Source organism: Cebus imitator, unplaced genomic scaffold (assembly GCF_001604975.1).
Source record: "Cebus imitator isolate Cc_AM_T3 unplaced genomic scaffold, Cebus_imitator-1.0 Scaffold238, whole genome shotgun sequence".
Classification (NCBI taxonomy): domain Eukaryota; kingdom Metazoa; phylum Chordata; class Mammalia; order Primates; family Cebidae; genus Cebus; species Cebus imitator.
Window position 1 is genome coordinate 2,846,485 of NW_016107553.1, and position 20,817 is coordinate 2,867,301.

At 38.6% G+C, this 20,817-nt stretch overlaps 1 protein-coding gene across 5 annotated transcripts in view; it reads right to left on the bottom strand.

Moving 5' to 3' along the window:
* HECTD2 (HECT domain E3 ubiquitin protein ligase 2) overlaps window positions 1–20,817 on the bottom strand; it is a 92,092-nt gene that overhangs the window by 57,607 nt on the left and 13,668 nt on the right. For all 5 annotated transcript variants that reach the window (XM_037727740.1, XM_037727741.1, XM_017498215.2 and 2 more), the window contains exon 2: window positions 19,601–19,730. Coding sequence is in view for 1 of the 5 variants with exons in the window: in XM_017498213.1 (XP_017353702.1) it covers window positions 19,601–19,730 (130 nt within the window). In the remaining 4 variants the exon portion in view is untranslated. The remainder of the gene's footprint in view (window positions 1–19,600; window positions 19,731–20,817) is intronic.

Here is a 20,817-nt window from a genome sequence, read left to right on the forward strand (position 1 = left end):
ATCCATTTGGCTATTGAAACTTGCGTATGCTTCACAAAGCTTCTCGTGCTGTGTTTTCAGCTCCATCAAGTCATTTATGTTCTTCTCTAAGCTCATTATTCTAGTTAGCATTCTGTCTAACCTTTTTTTCAAGGTTTTTGGTTTCTTTGCATTGGGTTAGAACATGTTGCTTTAGCTCAGAGAAGTTTATTACCCACCTTCTGAAGCCGGCTTCTGTCAATTCGTCAAAACTCATTCTCCATCCTGTTTTGTTCCCTTGCTGGTGAGGAGTTGTGATCCCTTAGAGGAGAGGCATTCTGGTCTTTGATGATTTCATCCTTTTGAAGATGGTTTCTTCCCATCTTCATGGATTTATCTACCTTTGAAGTCGGTGATTTCTAATGGGGTCTCTGAGTGGGCATCCTCTCTGCTGATGTTGAAGCTATTTCTTTTTGTTTTTTAGTTTTCCTTCTAACAGTTAGGCCCCTTGCCTATAGGACTGCTGGAGGTCCACTCCAGACCTTGCTTGCCTGGGAATCACCCATGGGGGCTGCAGGACAGCAAGTATTGCTGCCTAATCTTTCCTTTGGTAGCTTCATCCCAGAAGGGTACCTGACAGTTGTCAGCTAGATCTCTCCTGTATGTGGCGTCTTTTTGGTTATGCAGGGGTGAGGGAGTTACTTGAAGAGGCAGTCTGTCCCTTGTTCTGCCTGCAGAGGTGCTGCTGGCCTGCCATGGGCTCAGTCCAACTACCATGTAAGCTTCCTCTGGCTTTTGTTTACACAGGTAAGATCAGCTATGGCAGACGCTCTTCCCCCCTCCTAGCTTGATCATCCTGGTTCAAGCTTGAACTGATGTGCTGGCTGCAAAACTCTCAAGCAAGAGGGCTTCCGTTTGCTGGTCTTAGTGGAGGCGGGATCCAACAAGCTGTATCACCTGTCTACTGCTTTCAGCTCCCTCTTTCTGGGGAGTAGGAAGTTCTGTCCTGCAGGGTCTCTCAATGCTAGTCAAATGATCTGCCCCGATCTGTGCCAACAACCTGCAGTGCCAGCTGCAGCTGCTGCTCAGATCTGTGCTAGTAACTTGCGGAGCTTTTCAACCTGGCAGCAATCTCTTTTTCAGTGGGTTGCAAAGGCCATGGGCGAAGTGCATTATCTGAACCAGAGTACCAGAGGGGAAGAGTCCCTGATCCTCCATCCAGCTGCACTTCCCAGGTGGGGCACTGCCCTGCCCTGCCTTGGTTTGCCCTCCTTGTGCTACACCCACTGTCCAACCAGTCCCGTTGAAATAAACCTGGTATCTTGGTTGGAAATGTGGAGATCACTTGCCTTCTGCATTGCGCTCGCTGGGAACTGCACTCCGGAGATGTTTGTATTCGGCCATCTTGGCGGAAATCCAGTCTGTGTCTCTTAACCGGGGGCATTTAGGCAGTTTACTGTTAAGGTTAATATTGTTATGTGTGAATCTGATCCTGTCATTATGATGCTAGCTAGTTATCTGGCTTTTAGTTGATGCAGTTTCTTCAGTGTCGATGTTCTTTACAATTTGGTGTATTTTTGCAGTGGCTGGTACTGGTTTTTCCTTTCCATATGTAGTGTTTCCTTCAGGAGCTCCTGTAAGGCAGGCCTGGTGATAATGAAATCTCTCAACATTTACTTGTCTGTAATGGATTTTATTTCTCCTTTGCTCATGAAGCTTAGTTTGGCTGGATATGAAATTCTGTTCTTCAAGAATGTTGAATACTGGCCCCCACTCTCTTCTGGCTTGTAGGGTTTCTGCAGAGAAATCTGCTGTTAGTCTGATGGACCTCCCTTTGTGGGTAAACTGATCTTTCTCTCTGGCTGCCCTTAACATTTTTTCCTTCATTTCAATCTTGGTGAATCTGACGATTAGGTGTCTTGGGGTTGCTCTTCTCGAGGAGCATCTTTGTGGTGTTCTCTGTATTTCCTAAATTTGAATGTTGGCTTGTCTTGCTAGGTTGGGGAATTTCTCCTGGATAATATCATGAAGAGTGTTTTCCAACTTGGTTCCATTCTCCCCATCACTTTCAGGTACACCAATCAAACGTATGTTTGGTCTTTTTAAATAGACCCATATTTCTTGGGGGCTTTCTTCATTTCTTTTTGTTCTTCTTTTTCTAATTTTCTCTTTAGGCTTTATTTCATTAAGTTGATCACCAATCTCTGATATTACTTCTTCCGTTTGATTGATTCAGGTATTGATACTTGTGCATTCTTCACAAAGATATCATGCTGTGTTTTTCAGCTCCAGTGTGTCATTTATGTTCTTCTCTAAACTGGTTATTCTAGTTAGCAATTCCTCTAATTTATTCTCAAAGTTGTTAGGTTCCTTGCATTGGGTTAGAACATGCTCCTTTAGCTCAGAAGAGTTTGTTACTACCCACCTTCTGAAGGCTACTTCTGTTAATCTGTCAAACTCATTCTTCGTCCAGTTTTGTTCCCTTGCTAGGAAGAACTTCTGATCCTTTGGAGGAAAAGTGGCGTTGATGCTGTTTCTTTCTGTTTCTTTTTGTTAGTTTTCCTTCTAACAGTGAGGCCCCTCTGCTGCAGGTCTGCTGGAGTTTGCTGGAGGTTCACTCCAGACCCTGTTTGCCTCAGTATCAGCAGTGGAGGCTGCCGAACAGCAAAGATTGCTGCCTGTTCCTTCCTCTCAAAGCTTCAGAGAGGCACCCGCCAGATGCCATCCTGAGCTTTCCTGTATGAGGTGTCTGTCAATCCCTGCTGGGAGGTGTCTTCCAGTCAGAAGGCATGGAGGTCAGGGACCCACTTGAGGAGGCAGTCTGTCCCTTATCAGAGCTCAAGCACTGTGCTGGGAGATCCACTGCTCTCTTCAGAGCTGGCAGGCAGTAACATTTAAGTCTGCTGAAACTGTGCCCACACGCCTCCCATTTCCTTGGGAAGAATTTTCATCCAGGTGATGCTGATGCTGCTAGCCTGCACAACATACTGAGAAACACTATTCCATGGTTTCTGATGATGTAGAACAGTTTATTAAATATACTTCAGTTTTATAGTTAATTTTATATCCTTCATTAATTATGGAAATACCCAATTTCTAGTAATTTGCACTATAAACACAAATTGGGCAGAGGTTCAGTTTATAAGTAAGTGTGTTCCCTTTCCGGATCCATGAGGGGGTGTAGTTTTAAGGGCAAGAATTTCCCAGCAGCATACCCCCCTCCCATCTCTATCCATCCAGGAGATTTAACGGTTTATGTTTGAATTTTGTGGGCACGGGAAGAAACTAAAAGTCAATCACTCCAGCAGAAGTTCTAAGAAACTACTTTCATTGGCCCAGCATCTTGGGGAAGGTGGAAAATTTCTCCCAGGATAAATTCCCCTGCTCCTTCACCCACACCAGATTTCCAGCTCTCTGGAATCCCCTCCCACATGGTGGGAGCTGCCTTTCCCCTCTGGGATTTCCTCTCTGGAATCCCCTTCCATGCTTTTTATGGAAGCCTTTCTCTTCTTCTCTTTTCTCTACCTAAATAAAATCACCTTTCTGCAACACTTCTTGGGTCTGATATTTACTTTTACGAGCCTACAGTGCACCTGCAGTGGTCCCATCGCTTATTCTTTAAGAGGTTGGAGACCAAGAACCCACAGAATTCTCTCGGGGGAGCTGTGCCTCACCAGCACCCAAGAAAAAACCCAGTTACAAAATTAGATATCTCCACAAATAACTTCTTAAAGATTATACTTGGAAATCTTTATTAAAGGGAAAGAAAAGGGCATCTCAGCAGAAAATATATAAATAATAGTCATTTTATCTCTTCAACATCAGTTGTATTACTATTATGTTTTGTGGTTCCTCTACAGTTTTTCTTCCACTTCACCAGGCTTATTTACTCTTTCTTATCCCTTCCCACACACTTTTATCCAACCTGGCTATAAGCACCTACAATTAAATACAAACAGATTCATTCAAATATAAATTAACTTATTCACACACAGAACATATATACAGTTTTATACCCACTCATTTTATTAATACCATGCTGAGGTAGACGAGTGAAATTTGAATTAGTAAGAGAACTGGATTTTGGCAGAGCCTGAGAATGGGCAGATTCTTATATAAGAGAAATAGTAATTCCAAGGCCAAGAGGATTATAGGGTAAGGTTAGAAACCAGAAGCCCAGATTGGATTTATTATTAATTGAAAAGGTAACTTAAACTGAAGAGTCATGCAGAATCTTAACACACTATGTTAATGGAACATGAATTAGAAAGAAAGGCAGAATCCTTTGCTCAGGTTAGTGAATGAAAACCAAACTACAGGATGCGACATTCACCTATTAAGAAAAGAAAAATACCAGATCATAGCTGTTCTCAAGTCTCTGAATATCAAGGCATTGTTTCCAGAGACAGGCTTTCTGCCTGCTCTCACAGATGGTTATTAAAATATAATTCAAAAGGAGAAAATCAATAACTATGATGATGAGAGACTAATTAAATCTCAAAATGACATTATAAATAGAGGCAAATCTTTGTTCTATCATGTGCAAACTTTTCTGCAATATAGAATACTGTAATACAGTGAACAAAACAAAAATATATTTATCATTGAAAATCTATCATTTAACTTGCATTCAGTGAATACTTAGGAACACTGTGCTAAACTGATGAGCAGTAATCATTTTCCCTTTCTTTTAATATACCGTTGCCAATTTTAGTTGGTTGCTTAGAAACATTAAGTAAAACACTAGAAGCCAACATAAGAAGAGTAAGGGCTGTGGTGGGGGTTGCCAATATATTGAAAAATGTGAAGATCAGAATATAACTATATAGAAGAGTGTGAGATTATTAGCCAAATTTTACAAGCTCACTGTTTTCACAGGCATTACAACTCTGGTTGGAAATTGGGAATAGGAAGCTTTCTACAACTACAGCCACCAAAACAAAGACTGACATTTTAAATTGGCCACGTGATTAGGAGATTGATAACTGTTCCTGGTTAGCCAGCATTGATGGCAACAGCAGTTTCGGAGGTAAGTAAGAGTGTTTATGGAGACTAGATATTCAGGAGGAAGAACCTGGGTTTCCCTTCCTTATCCCTCTACTGCTACAGAGGAAGTACCGATATAAAAAGGTTTGCTGCTGGATACACATTCTTACAAAATGCTTTACCTTGAGTTTCATTACAAATAATTTTTTTTGAGATGGACTTCTGCTTTTGTTACCCAGGCTGAAGTAGAATTGGTGTGATCTTGGCTCACCGCAAACTCCGCCTCCTGGGTTCAAGTGATTCTCCAGCCTCAGACTCCCAAGAAGCTGGAATTACAGGCATGCACCACCATGCCTGGCTAATTTTGTATTTTAAATAGAGACAGGATTTCTCCATGTTGGTCTGGCTGGTCTCAAACTCCCGACCTCAGGAGATCCGCCTGCCTTGGCCACCCAAAGTGCTGGGATTATAGGTATAAGCCGCCACCCATAGCATAAATAATTTTTAATTAAATAAGTATGGGATTGGTCCTATTGCTGGCTGAGTTGTGAAATTTGTTAACTTTAGTAGGCAACCTGAAAGTCACTAGGGCTCAGTTTAGACATTATAAAATGAAAGAGGAGGAAGTGGTTGACAAGATGGCCAAATAGGAACAGCTCTGGTCTGCAACTCCCAGACATATCAACTCAGAAGGCAGTGATTTCTGCATTTCCAACTGAGGTACCTGGCTCATCTCACTGGGTCTGGTTAGACAATATGTGCAGCCCACAGAGGGTAAGCCAAAGCAGGGTGGGGCACCACCTCACCAGGGAAGCACCACAAAGTGTAGGGGAACTCTCTCCCCTAGTCAAGGGAAGCCAGGAGGAACTATGCCCTGAGAAATGGTACACTCTGGCCAGATACTATGCTTTTCCCACAGTCTTTGCAACCCACAGACCAGGAGATTCCCTCGGGTGCCTATGCCACCAGGGCCCTGGGTTTCAAGCACAAAACTGGGTGGCCATTTGGGCAGAAACTGAGCTAGCTGCAGGAGTTTTTTTTTTAATTTTATTTTCATACCTCAGTGGCACCTGGAATGCCAGTGAGATAGAACTGTTCACTCTCCTGGAAAGGGTGCTAAAGACAGCGAGCAAAGTGGTCTAGTGAGCAGATCCCACCCCCACAGAGCTCAACAAGCTAAGATCTAGTGGCTTGAGATGCTTGCTGCCAACACAGCAGTCTGAAGTTGACCTGGGATGCTCAAGCTTGGTTGGAGGAGGGGCGTCCACCATTACTGAGTCTTAAGTAGGCGATTTTTGCCTAACAGTGTAAACAAAGCCTCCAGGAAGTTCAAACTGGGTGGAGCCAACCTCAGCTAGGCAAAGCCAGCTGTAGCCAGACTGCCTCTCTAGATTCTTCCTCTTTGGGCATGCATCTTTGAAAGAAAGGCAGTAGCCCAATCAGGGGCTTATAGATAAAACTCTCATCTCCCTGGTACAGAGCACCTGAGGGAAAGGGCAGCTGTGGGAGGTTTCAGCAGACTTAAATGTTACCGCCTGCCAGCTCTGAAGACAGCAGTGGATCTCCCAGCACAGTGTTTGAGCTCTGATAAGGGACAGACTGCCTCCTCAGGTGGGTCCCTGAACTCTGTGCCTTCTGACTGGGAGACACCTCCCAGCAGGGGTCGACAGACTCCGCATACAGGAGACCTTGGGATGGCATCTGGCGGGTGCCTCTCTGAAGCTTTGAGAGGAAGGAACAGGCAGGAATCTTTGCTGTTCCACAGCCTCTGCTGCTGATACCGATGCAAACAGGGTCTGGAGTGAACCTCCAGCAAACTCCAGCAGACCTGCAGCAGAGAAGCCTCACTGTTAGAAAGAAACTAACAAAGAGAAAGGAATAGTAGCATCAACATCAATAAAAAGGATGTCCACACAAAAACCCCATCTGAAGGTCACCAACATCAAAGACCAAAGGTAGATATATCCACGAAGATGAGGAAAAACCAGCGCAAAAAGGCTGAAAATTCTAAAAACCAGAACACCTCTTCTCCTCCAAAGAGTCACAACTCCTCACCAGCAAGACAACTCCTTGCCAGAAAGGGAACAAAACTGGATGGAGAATGAGTTTGATGAATTGACGGAAGTAGGCTTCAGAAGGTAGGTAATAACAAACTCTTCTGAGCTAAAGGTGCATGTTCTAACCCAATTCAAGGAAGCTAAGAACCTTGAAAAAAGGTTAGAGGAATTGCTAACTAGAATAAACCGGTTTAGAGAAGAACATAAAAGACCTGATGGAGTTAAAAAACAGAACACGAGCACTTCATGAAGCATACACAGGTATCAATAGCCGAATCAATGAAGGCAAAGAAAGGATATCAGAGACTGAAGATCAACTTAATAAAATAAAGCATAAAAACAAGATTAGAGAAAAACGAAAAGTAATGAACAAGGCCTCCAAGAAATATGGGACTATGTGAAAGACCAAACATATGTTTGATTGGTGTACCTGAAAGTGACGAGAAGAACGGAATCAAGTTGGAAAATACTCTTCATATTATCCAGGAGAACTTCCCCAATTTGGCAAGACAGGCCAACATTCAAATTCAGGAAATACAGAGAACGCCACAAAGATACTCCCTGAGAAGACTAATGCCAAGACACATAATTGTCAGATTCACCAAGGTTGAAATGAAGGAAAAAATGTTAAGGGCAGCCAGAGAGAAAGGTTGAGTTATCCACGAAGGGAAGCCCATCAGACTAACAGCAGATCTCTCTGCAGAAACCTACAAGCCAGAAGAGAGTGGGGGCCAATATTTAACATTCTTAAAGAAACAAAATTTCAACCCAGAATTTCATGTCCAGCCAAATTAAGCTTAATAAGTGAGGGAGAAATAAAATTCATTACAGACAAGCAAATGCTGAGAGACTGTCACCATCAGGCCTGTCTTACAAGAGCACCTGAAGGAAGCACTAAATATGGAAAGGAAAAACCGGCAGCAGCCACTGCAAAAATACACCAAACTGTAAAGAACACTGACACTGTGGAGAAACTGCATCAACCAATGGGCAAAATAACTAGCTAGCATCATAATGACAGTATCAAATTCACACATAACAATATTAACTGGCTGCAAACCAGCTAAATGCCCCAGTTAAAAGACATAGACTGGCAAATTGGATAAAGAGTTCAGACCCATGGGTGTGCTGTATTCAGGTGACCCATCTTACATGCAAAGACTAGGCTCAAAATAGAGGGATGGAGGAATATTTACCAAACAAATGGAAAGCAAAAAAAAAAAAAAAGCAAGAGTTGCAATTCCAGACTCTGATAAAACAGACTTTAAACCAACAAAGACCAAAAACAAAGACAAAGGAGGGCATTACACAATGGCAAAGGCATCAATTCAACAAGAAGCGATAACTATCCTAAATATATATCCACCCAATACAGGAGCATACAGATTCTTAAAGCAAGTTATTAGAGACCTACAAAGAGACTTAGCATCCCATATAGTAATAGTGGAAGACTTTAACACCCCACTGTCTGTATTAGACAGATCAATGAGACAAAAAATTAACAAGGATATTCAGGACTTGAACTCAGCTCTGGACCAAGCATACCTAATAGATATCTACAGAACTCTCCACTCCAAATCCACAGAATACACATTCTTCTCAGCACCATATAACACTTATTCTAAAATTGACCACAGAATTGGAAGTAATACACTCCTCAGCAAACGCAAAAGAATGGAAATCATAACAAACAGTTTCTCAGACCACAGTGCAATCAAATGAGAACTCAGGATTAAAAAACTCACTCAAAATCGCACAACTACATGGAAACTGAACAACCTGCTCCTGAATGACTGCTGGGTAAATAACAAAATTAAGGCAGAAATAAATAAGTTCTTTGAAACTAATGAGAACAAACACAATGTACCAGAATCTCAGGGTCACAGCTAAAGCAGTGTTGAGAGGCAAATTTATAGCACTAATTGCCCAGAGGAGAAAACAAGAAAGATCTAAAATCAATACCCTAACATCACAAGTAAACGAACTAGAGAAGCAAGAGCAAACGAATTTAAAAGCTAGCAGAAGACAAGAAATGACTAAGATCAGAGCAGAACTGAAGGAGACAGAGACACAAAAATCCCTTCAAAAAAAATCAATGAAATCAGGAGCTGCTTTTTGAAAACATTAACAAAATAGTTAGACCACTAGTCAGACTAATACAGAAGAAAAGAGAGAAGAATCAAATAGACACAATACAAAATGATAAAGGGGATATCACCACTGATCCCACTGAAACACTAACTACCATCACAACACACTGTAAACATCTTTATGCAAATGAAGTAGAAAATCTAGAAGAAATGGATACATTCCTGGATACTTACACCCTCTCAAGACTAAACCAGGAAGAAGCTGAATCCCTGAATAGACCAATAACAAGTTCTGAAATTGAAGCAGTAATTAATAGCCTAACAAACAAAAAAAGCCCAGGACCAGACAGATCCCTCACCAAATTCTACTACAGGTACAAAGAGGAACTGGTACCATTTCTTCTGAAACAGTAATGATAAAAAAAAGAAAGGGGGACTTCACTCTAACTCATTTTACAAGGCCAGCATCATCCTGATACCAGAACCTGGCAAAGACACAACAAAGAAAAATTTCAGGCCAATATCCCTGATGAACATTGATGCAAAAATCCTCAGTAAAATACTGGCCAACCAAATCCAGCAAGCACATCAAAAAGATTATCCACCACAATTAAGTCGGCTTTATCCCTGGGATGCCAAGCTGGTTCAACATACGCAAATCAATAAATGTAATGCATCACATAAACAGAACCAATGACAAAAACCACGATTATCTCAATAGATGCAGAAGAGACTTTCAATAAAATTCAACACTTCTTCAGGTTGAAAATCTCAACAAACTAGGTACTGATGAAACATATCTCAAAATAAAAGAGCTATTTATGACAAACCGAAAGCCAAATGGGCAAAAACTGAAAAAAATTCTCTTTGAAAACTGGCACAAGACAAGGATGCCCTCTCTCAACACTCCATTTCAACATAGTATTGGAAGTTCTGGCCAGGGCAATCAGGAAAGAGAAAGAAATAGGGGTATTCGAATAGGAAGAAAAAAAGTCAAATTGTCTCTGTTTACAGATGACACGATTGTATATTTAGAAAACTTTGTCATCTCAGCCCAGAATCTCCTTAAGCTTATGATAAGCAACTTCAGCAACGTCTCAGGATACAAAATTAATGTGCAAAAATCACAAGCATTCCTATACACCAATAATAGAGAGCCAAAACATGAGTTAACTCCCATTCACAATTGCTACAAGAGAATAAAATACCTGGGAATACAACTACTTACAAGGGATGTGAAGAACCTCTTTAAGGAGAACTACAAATCACTACCCAAAGAAATAAGAGAGGACACAAACAAATGGAAAAACATTCTATGCTCATGGATAGGAAGAATCAATATTGTGAAAATGGCCATACTGCCCAAAGTAATTTATAGATTCAATGCTATCCCCAACAAGCTACCATTGACCTACTTCATAGAATTTAGAAAAAACTACTTTAAATCTCATATGGAACCAAAAAGTGGCCCAGATAGTCAAGACAATCCTAAGCAAAGAGAACAAAGATGGAGGCATCATGCTACCTGACTTCTGACTATACTACAACGCTACAGTAACCAAAACAGCATGGTACTGGTACCAAAACAGATATATAGACCAATGGAAGAGAACAGAGGGCTCAGAAATAACACTACCTATCTACAACCATCTGATCTTCAACAAACCTGACAAAAACAAGCAATGGGCAAAGGATTCTCTATTTAACAAATGGTACTGGGCAAGCTGGCTAGCCATATGCAGAAAACTATATCTGGACCCCTTCCTTATACCTTATACAAAAATTAACTCAAGATGGATAAAAGACTTAAACGTAGGACTTAAAACCATAAAATTCCTAGAAGAAAACCTAGGCAATGTCATTCAGGATATAGACATGGGCAAAGACTTCATGACTAAAACACCAAAAGCAATGGCAACAAAAGCCAAAATAGTCAAATAAGATCTAATTAAACTAAAGAGCTTCTGCACAGCAGAAGAAACTATTATCAGAGTGAAGAGGCAACCTAAAGAATGGGGGAAAAATTTTGTAATCTATCCATCTGACAAAGGGCTAGTGACCAGAATTTAAAAAGAACTTACACAAATTTACAAGAAAAAAACAACCCTATGAAAAAGTGGGCAAAGGATATGAACAGACATTTCTGAAAAGAAGACATTTATGCAGTCAAAAAACATGAAAAGGTCATCATCATTGGTCATTAGAGAAATGTAAATCAAAACCACATTGAGATGCCATCTCATGCCAGTTAGAATAGCAATCACTAAAAAGTCTGGAAACAATACATGCTGGAGAGGATGTAGAGAAATAGAAATGCTTTTACACTGTTGGTGAGAGTGTAAATTAGTTCGACCACTGTGGATGACAGTGTGGCAATTCCTCAAGGATCTAGAACCAGAAATACCATTTGACCCAGCAATCCCATTACAACGTATATACCCAAAGGATTATAAATCTTTCTACTATAAAGACATATGCACACGTATGTTTATTGCAGCACTGTTCACAATAGCAAAGACTTGGAACCAACCCAAATGTCCATCAATGATAGGCTGGATAAAGAAAATGTGACACATGTACACCATGGAATACTATGTAGCCATAAAAAATGATGAGTTCATGTCGTTTGCAGGGACATGGATGAAGCTGGAAACCATCATTCTCAGCAAACTAATACAGGAACAGAAAACCAAACACTGCATGTTCTTACCCATAAGTGGGAGCTGAACAATGAGAACACATGGACACAGGGAGGGGAATATCACATACCAGGGCCTGTTAGGGGGTGGTGGGCTTGGAGAGGGATAGCATTAGAAGAAATACCTAATGTAGATGATGGGTTGACGGGTGTAGTAAACCACCATGGTACGTGAATACCTATATAAAAAACCAGCATGTTCTGCACATGTATCCCAGAACTTAAAGGACAAAAGAAAAAAAAAAAGAGGATGGCTTAAGTCAGTCATTCCTAAGGTTTCAAAAAAGAACTTCAAGGGCCACCTCAGGGGAATGGGGCCGAATGAATAGGTTCACTCAGAGTAACTCAGCTTACTATAATTATGCTCTAAAAAATTGTATTTTTAAGTGTTTTGTCACAATCAAAAACAAAAACAAGTTTAAAAACCATTTTTTAAGATTACTTTCATCTCTACACTATTCAAGAACAAAATGGAAAAGACTTATAAACCTACCAAAAAGTTTTAAAATTCTCTAATAGCGTAACCTATATAATGACCTGCAATAGTGGAATTCAGTATGTATGGAAATTTACAATGTATACATTGTCTATATTATAGAAAACTGATTTTTAATTATGAATTTCTGCCTTAGAACATGGTATAAGAAAATTTCTAAAACAAGCAAACAAAACAAAACTAAAAAAAATAAACAACCAACCAAATAAATTTGTCTTCTTTTTCTGGATCTACATGTTTATAAATTATTTTATACTCCCCCCAACAAAAGATGGAGTCTAATTCTCCTCCCTTTGAATATGAGCCATCCTTAATGACTCCTTGCTAATCAACAAATGTGGCAGAAGTGAAGCTGCATGATGACTATGTTACTAAAAGGCAGTAACATTTGTGCTTGGCTCTCTCTTTCAGGATGTTTGCCTTTGGAATTCAGTCATCATGCTGTGAGGAAGCCAAGGAGCCACCTGAAAAGGCCTTATGTAGGTATTTCATCTAGGGTCCAAGCCTAGAGTTGGCATCAATCAGCAGGCAAAGGAGTGAGCGAGCCTTCAGGTGAGTCCAGCTTTCAGTATTCAAGCCCCCTCAGCTAATGCTCAGGAGAACAATGATGAGCTGTTTCCATTGATTCCCAGAGAAATTATGTATTTGTGAATAAAATAAACATTACTGGTATTTTAAGCCACCAAGTTTTGGGGTGGTTTATTACTATACTCAATAGATACTTCAACACGTATAAACATAAATCATATAATCTCTCAGAATCTCATACTCCTTATCTGTTAAACAAAGAAACAAATGCAGGCTTTTTGGGTTAAGATGGCAGACTGGGCATATTTAATTCCTCCTGAAATTTCACTGGAACTACAGTAAAAGGTTCTGTTGTTGTTCCAAAGGTATAAATATATAAAAACAAACAAAACAGGTGAAACAGCCAGAGCCTCAAAGGTAAAAAACTCGAAGGCAGAGATGTCAGTGAAAATGGGTTTAGCAGACCTGAAACAGCTAAATACCAAGCCCCAATAAGGAAAGATGAAAAGTAACTTGATTTACACTGCTGAATTCTTAAAGGGCACAGAATGAGAACTGGGAATATAAGGGGGGAGGCAAAAATTAGAACTATGGTAAAAACTAAAGAAAAAGCTCCCTAGATCTCTCCCTTGCCACTACATAACTATCCCTCCTCCATCCCTACAGAAGTAGAAGTCTTTAAATTCCTATTATTTGGAGAGGGTAAAACAGAGGTGCTTTGGACTAGCGAATGTCAGACACACATGAGGTTATAAGAACTATACCAAGACATAGGGGCAGTAAACAACTAATTACTGAATACTAACTGATTGACCAATCAAGAGAGACTCCCAATCTCCTTCTTCCAACAAACAGAATACTTACCCTGCCCCTCCCTTCGACAGAAGATTGGAAGACACTTTCATGGGGAATCTGATTAGGCTAAGAAGAAATAACTGAAGACACAGACATCACGGTTCTCCAATCAACAGGTCACTCACATCACCTCATAATAAAGCTATGGTCAACAAACCTTATTTATGCCTCACCTTGCAATTATCCATTTTAGTTCCCTACTATTAACCATGAGCAGAAAATCAAAGAGTACCAAACTTCTGATGAAAGCCTCCAATATGGAGGACAGAGACCAAAACAGACAAAAGCAACGTGGAGGAATCAGAAACCATGCAGGAAGAAGAAAAAAATTTTAAACCTATCACTAGCTTTCTGAGAGGAATAGAAGACAGTACAACCATGAAATAAAAGGGTACCATTAAAAAGATTCAGAGGGGAAAAAATTCTTCACAATTAAAGGCATTATAGCAGAAGTAAAATACTCAATAGGAAAGTTTTGAGAAAATTCCCTAAATCATAAAGCAAAAGAGAAGGGAAATACAAGTAAAAATGTAAGAAAATTAGGAGTCCAGAAAGTCTGGCTTTTGAATAATAGGAGATCCAGAAAGAAAGAATAGAAAAAACAGAGGAGAGAAAATCATCAACAAAAATAATTCAACAAAATTTTCTGGAATTTCAGGACATACAGCTTCTAGACAAGTATATAGCAGCACAAGGGATGAATACAAACCCACACCAAGGCACAACACTGCAATTTCAAAATCTCCAAGGCAAGAGATGGCTCAACAAGCTTCCAGAGAGACATACAAAGGTAGAGAGATACCTGAGTCAAAGGAACAGGAATCACAGTGGCCTGGGGTGAGAACTGCACTCCATACAGACTAGAATGAATGCCCTGAAATTTAGCAATGTTGATACCTGTCATCACCAGACCCTGACTGCCTTTGTACTCCTTTTTTTAAAACTAAAGATAGAATGTACAGGTGAGCCTACTTCTTATTCCTGGCTTGCCAGGGGTGTCATGAAGTCCCTGCTCTATGCTTTCTCTGCTGACACAGCTGAAGACATTCAGTTCACCTCACAGATTAAAACCTATAGTACTCTTGACAGTTGGAGGGCTCTTTCTGACAGACTTCTAATAGTCTCAATTGCAGCTCTGCTAGATGTCCCAAGAGGTGTCCTTTGTTTCTCAGGACTCATTAACACAGAGGGAACTATAAAAATGGGAACAATAGTTAACCTCTGGACAGAAAGGTGGGGCAATGTGATTGGGGTGGGCTCCCTGGGGCTTTTACAGTACCAGTAGTGCTCTTTAGTGCTGAGTTCTTTGGTTTTAATTTTATTATTAAGATGTACAGAAATGTTGACTGTCATCTTCTGCATGTGTAACACATTTTGGACTTAAAATGTGTGCCATCAGTTGAGATAAGAGTAATGTTACTGCCCTATCATAATACCTTCCTCCACAATATATATACATTGTCATAACATGTATTGAACTTCCTAAGACATAGTATTAAATATTTTTAAATGCTTTCATTCATATCTTTACAACTTCATAAGGTAGCTTCTTTATTATCCAATTTTACAAATGAGAAAATGAACACAGAGGGGTTAAACACATTTTTTAGGATTGTACAGTTTGTATGTTATGAAGCCAGAATTCAAACCCATCCTGAAAAGCTACAAAACCTGTGTTATTCTGACTGTTGAACAATGCCAAACCTTATACTATGTATAAAAACAAATAATAAAATGAAAAACTAAATTCACATGGGTGTAGGAGCTAGTAAACTGTAAGACGTCCAAAGAAAGAAAAAAATTCAAGCATCAAGCAAAATCAATATATTAGGAAATTAACCATTTAAATCATAAAACTTAGGCGTAAATGACACTTCACAACTCAACATGCCCAATTTCCTCATTCTACAAATGTTCAGTCACGATAAAAAACAAGAGGGCTAAGTCATCTGTTTAAGGTCACACTGGCAGTTATAGGTAGTAGTGGAGTCAAAGACTCAGTTCTTAACTGACAATGTGTGAGTCTAGGCATGTAATAATAAATGAGTTACAATTTGAAGGATCCCTGTATCAGTTTAGTACTTTGGTACTGCCTATGACTACTTCAATAGTGGCAGGCAGCTGAAAGGAGGAAAGACCAGAATGGATTAGTCATAACAAGGGGTGTTTACATCATTGTCTATAGGATGACTTTTCTGAACATTTGGCAAAAAATAAAATTGAAGGTGGGAGAGAGAAAGGAAGAAAGATGGAAAAAAAAAGTCTGACTCACAGGACTTTAGCCATCAGAGCCAAATAAAGCAAATACATTCATTAGATTTTGGAGATGTACTTTTTACTAAGTTCAATGATGTATGTGTTTGTAAAACTGTAATAAAAGCATCGGAGTAATGTTCTTTTATGAGCCTAGTTATAAAAACTTTTGAAAGTCTCCTCTCTAGAAAGTTTTATTTTATGAAATAGGTGTCTTAATCTGGACATATCTTACAGAACTTATTACAGCCTTAAGATCGGTTTGATATTCCAACAGGGTAAACATGCCAGAAACCCAGAAAAAGTGCATTCCATTCATTCGTTACCTCATTCAATAAATTATTAACTGAGTATAGACTACATGTACCACATGCTGGGTCTTTAAAACAAACAGATGGATTCAAACTGAAGGAACTGTACATGCTTTTACTCCTGGGCCTAACAACCCCACTTCTAGAAATATCCTATAGATACACCTGCAGATGAACAAAGTGATATATGTATAGTCATTCATTGTGGCATTGTTTACAATAACAAAATAATGAACACAACTCATTTCTTTTAATAGGAATCTAAGTAAATAAACCCAGTTTACTTACTCCAGTAACAATGTACATCCAATATATTCCATCCGATGGAATATATTTGTAAAAAACAATAAAATTTTCCATGTACTGATACAGAAAGATATCTAGAATACATGAACTGAACAAAATGCAAGGTTCTAGATGATGTATACGCAGTTACCTACCAAAGGTGGAAAATGAGAATATTTATTTATATTTGTTTGCATTTGCCTAAAAAAAAAACAGGAAAGAATACAAGAGTCAACAGAAAAGACAGTGAGATGTCTGAAACATATTTATTTTTACATTTTTCATTTTTGAAAATGTGTTACCTATTCAATAAAAATAAAATTCATTTTCATTTTGAAAATGTGTTACCTATTCAATGAAAAGTTGAGTTTAATATAAAAAAGAAAAAATAACTCTTCCCATAGGAAGAGCTAAGAAAAGTCAAATCCAAGTTTCCCACTCTGACCAAGGAAAAGATCTGAGAGATTTAGTCTAAAGTCAGTCCATTCTCTAAGGAAACCTGAAGATGGAGTTATCTAGGCCTTGAAAATAATACTTCTTCTAAGGTAGGAATCCTAACGTGGCAAGTCCTTTGTTTTCCCCAAATGGCAAGCCCTGTGCCAGGTTTCGTCTAACAGCTGCCCCTCAAGTTGCTCTTAGAGAAACTGTGAAACTCTGTGGTACTTGATCTGTGAAGATCACTGGACTCACACACAGATCCCATCGTTATTTCAGCTGAAGACTACTTGTTCTTCCCTGGCTATTTTAGAGTGACAAAGATCACAGGATGCTTTTATCCAAACTGAGTAAAAACTGCAGAATTCACTATGTCATATCAAGGTTCTACTAAACTCATGAAATGGATTGAGCTGGCCATGGGCTTGCTCCTAAGGTAAATGTCAGAGTTCATAGCTACTCTTTTCTGAACTACCAAGACTGCAATGATATTTTTAAAAATTTGGGGAAGAATTGCTTCATGTCTTTTAAAGATATTCTGTGCTGCTTAAAAATGTTTCAAGTGTGAAAGGGGCATCATAATTTTAGAAAGATACAAAAGTGTAAGAGAGGGTGTAGTGCTAACCTCCTCTCCTCTATCACTTACCATCCAGGTTGTTTCTCTGAAGATGTATCACCACTAGCAGTTGTTATAGCAGGTAAAATTCCTACACTTTTCACATCTTTTTAAAAGGACAGCCAATTTGACAGGCATACCTAGTCATGTGATCCACAGGGAGCAAAGGCATTCCTCAGCTGTTAGGTGAACCCACGCTGGGTTTCTGCAGTTTCCCTAATACCACTTGAAGACGAGACAGGGGAAACAATCTGTTAGAGTATACCCAGCATAGGTCCTGCTACCAAAGAAGAGGGAGGAAAACTGTAACAACTGCCAAGAATGAGGCATCTTTGAGAAAACACTCTTATTGGCAAGTAAGAGTGGCTTCCAAAGAGATCAAGTAATTATAAACATGCTTACATTTGGAAGATGTAGTCTAACTTTCTATTCAATAAAAGAATTACTTCCACAGTGCCCCTAACAAATGAACTTCATGCCACACCTGAATTGAGGTGGCATCCAGATAGAACAGCTAGGAAAATTCAGTACCAGGAATTCTAATAAGATAAAGGAAGTCTGCTAAAAGGTCTATTCACCTAGAGTCAAACTCATGTATGCAAATACCCCAAGTTCCGGTTGGGGCTAAGTCCAGATTCCACAAGACTGGCACAGATAAGAGGGAAGCAGACATCTGAGACACAGATGAGGTAGAAGCTCAAATAAGTGGACCATATTCAGAGTCAATATAGCCACTCAAAAACTTGTAGGCATATGAGTTGGCAAACTGACTTCAGAGATCAAGATATTAGTACAGAAAGAATGGAGTAGATAGAAATGAGAGTGTGAACTCAAAGGTGCCTCCTTGGGGCAATATTGGCACGATGGAGGGGTGCGTGTATATGCAAATAAATAAAAGAAAGAAGTCATCAAAAGAAAATGTTCAAAAATGAAGTATTATAAACACTAACCCGTAAGAATGTAGAATAGGTCTAGCACTGGCTTAGAGTATCAAACAGAAAATCTCTGTGTAAGAATAATTTATATCACGTGCAGCTTATGGACATGGGTAATTTACCAGAAACTATGTCCTTAAATATTTCTAGGTTTGTTTTGTTTGGTTAGAATGTGAGGGGCATTTAAACCTTTGAAGGTTTGTCTTGTTACAAGGTGAGGGGCACTTAGAAGTATTTAAGTAATGTCCACTTCCTGTGGTAAAACAGTATAGAGCTACATAAAGAAACATTAATAATATATACAATTCTACCTCCCTGAGGAAACTATGAACAGATTAGTGAGCACCCTCCTATGCTCAAAGTACAAAAGGTTTCGCTGCACTTAAAAACACTGGAGTCATATTCTACCTATAATGATGTAACTTACTTTTTTTACTTTACAAGGTATTGTGAACATTTCTCTTAGTCACTTTACGTACATATCATATTCTTAATAGCAGCACAGTATTTGCAATACAGACTAACATAATTTAGTTAACTAATCTAATTAGATTGATTCAAATATCACTACTATAAATAATGTATATTCTTTCCATTTATCTTTTTACTTATGTTACATCTCTATAATATTTATGGTAAGCTTTTCCATTCAAACTACCTTTTGGTCTTTAGATAACAGTTTTATAGCTTTCTCCATATAGATTTTACACATTTCCTTTTAGGTTTATTTCTAAGTATTTCATCTATTTTCCATAAAGTCTTCTAATTGATAACTGCTCAAATATGGGATATCTACTAAATATTTGCATACATACATTTATATAATAGACATATAAAATATATATGTATATTTATTTTATAATGTAGCAGTCTCTCTAATCAAATTTGTTTATTATTCACGAGTTTTGTATTTCATTCTCTTACTCTAGGCAACAATCACCTAAAAATAAAGATTTTGCTGTTTCCAGTAAATATGTATACAGCTTCTTTTTGTTGTATTAACTAGACCTATCAGAACAATGCTGAATAATTAATGTCTACTTTTTAAATAATTTAATAATATACTTTCAGCCAACATATATTTAAAAATAATTTACCATTCTTGATGTTAGGGAAAATGAGATGTGCAGGTGAACTTCTGTTTTCAGCGGCTTCTTTCTTCGGGCTAACAGCTGAAATAAAACTGCTGAAAGTGGAAATCTGGCCTTTGGCTCCTCTGTCCAAACCCTAAAAACAGAAAAGTTAACATTACTATTTAATTCCTACTAATCACAAACATTTATAAGAGACTTTAATTTGATGATACGTAGATAATAAAAATGTATATAAATTTAACTCACCTTTTCTAGGACTTAACTGCAAGGGCCTTATCTAACCACTTACAAATTGATAAGTTTGGAAATGGGAATAACAGTACCTACCTCACAGAGTTATTGTAAAATTTAACAGAAATAATGCATATAATTAGCATTGTTCCTTGCACATTGTACAGCCCCCATTAATGTTAACTACTATTTCAACTATGTATTTAAATAATACTATTTTTGTGACCTCCATAAATGTTACTTTTAATAAATAGCATGCATGTGATTCTTTACAGGCTGATTCACTGAAGGCTATCCTCTCATGTGACGCAACTTTACAGGTTCGGGTAAAAAGATAACCCTTTAGAGTTTATTTTTTCTAAACACTGTGATTGGGTATACCAGCATTTTTTTTTTTCATAAGTAGTGCTTAGCACTTTGGGATCCTTAGGCACAGGTAACAGCAATCTTCTAAAACACAGAATCTATCCATTAACACATCTTACACAAAATAACTCTATAAAATTCATAGTCCATATTTAATTAATCAACATTTTGTAATTAGACATAAAATCTTTACACATAATTTAAAGTGCAAGATTAAGCTATAGAGCTGCCTCAGAGCTTATTCTCAGCTCTCTGAGATCTTTTTATACTATGTTTCAGCTTCCAAATGCTCAAAGGAATATAGTAGTTAACTTCTTTAACATCTACTTTTTAATTCTAACGGTAACTTCACTTCCACAGTAGAGGAAGAGTTTTTCATCTCCCCATTAATTCACCTGAATGATAGCCATTTATCTTTCCAGAATTCACTCATATAACATAGCGGAAGCATTTATGCTCACTAAATTCCTCATTCTCTTACAGTTAGGTAGAGCCATCTGATTAATTCTAATAGGCTACAAGTGGAAATTACATCTGTCATTTCTGGGTCAGAAAGTATCAGTGCATTTAAGACTGGGGCAAAACTCTAGCTCTTCACTCTTTTCAACTGTGGCAACTATCCA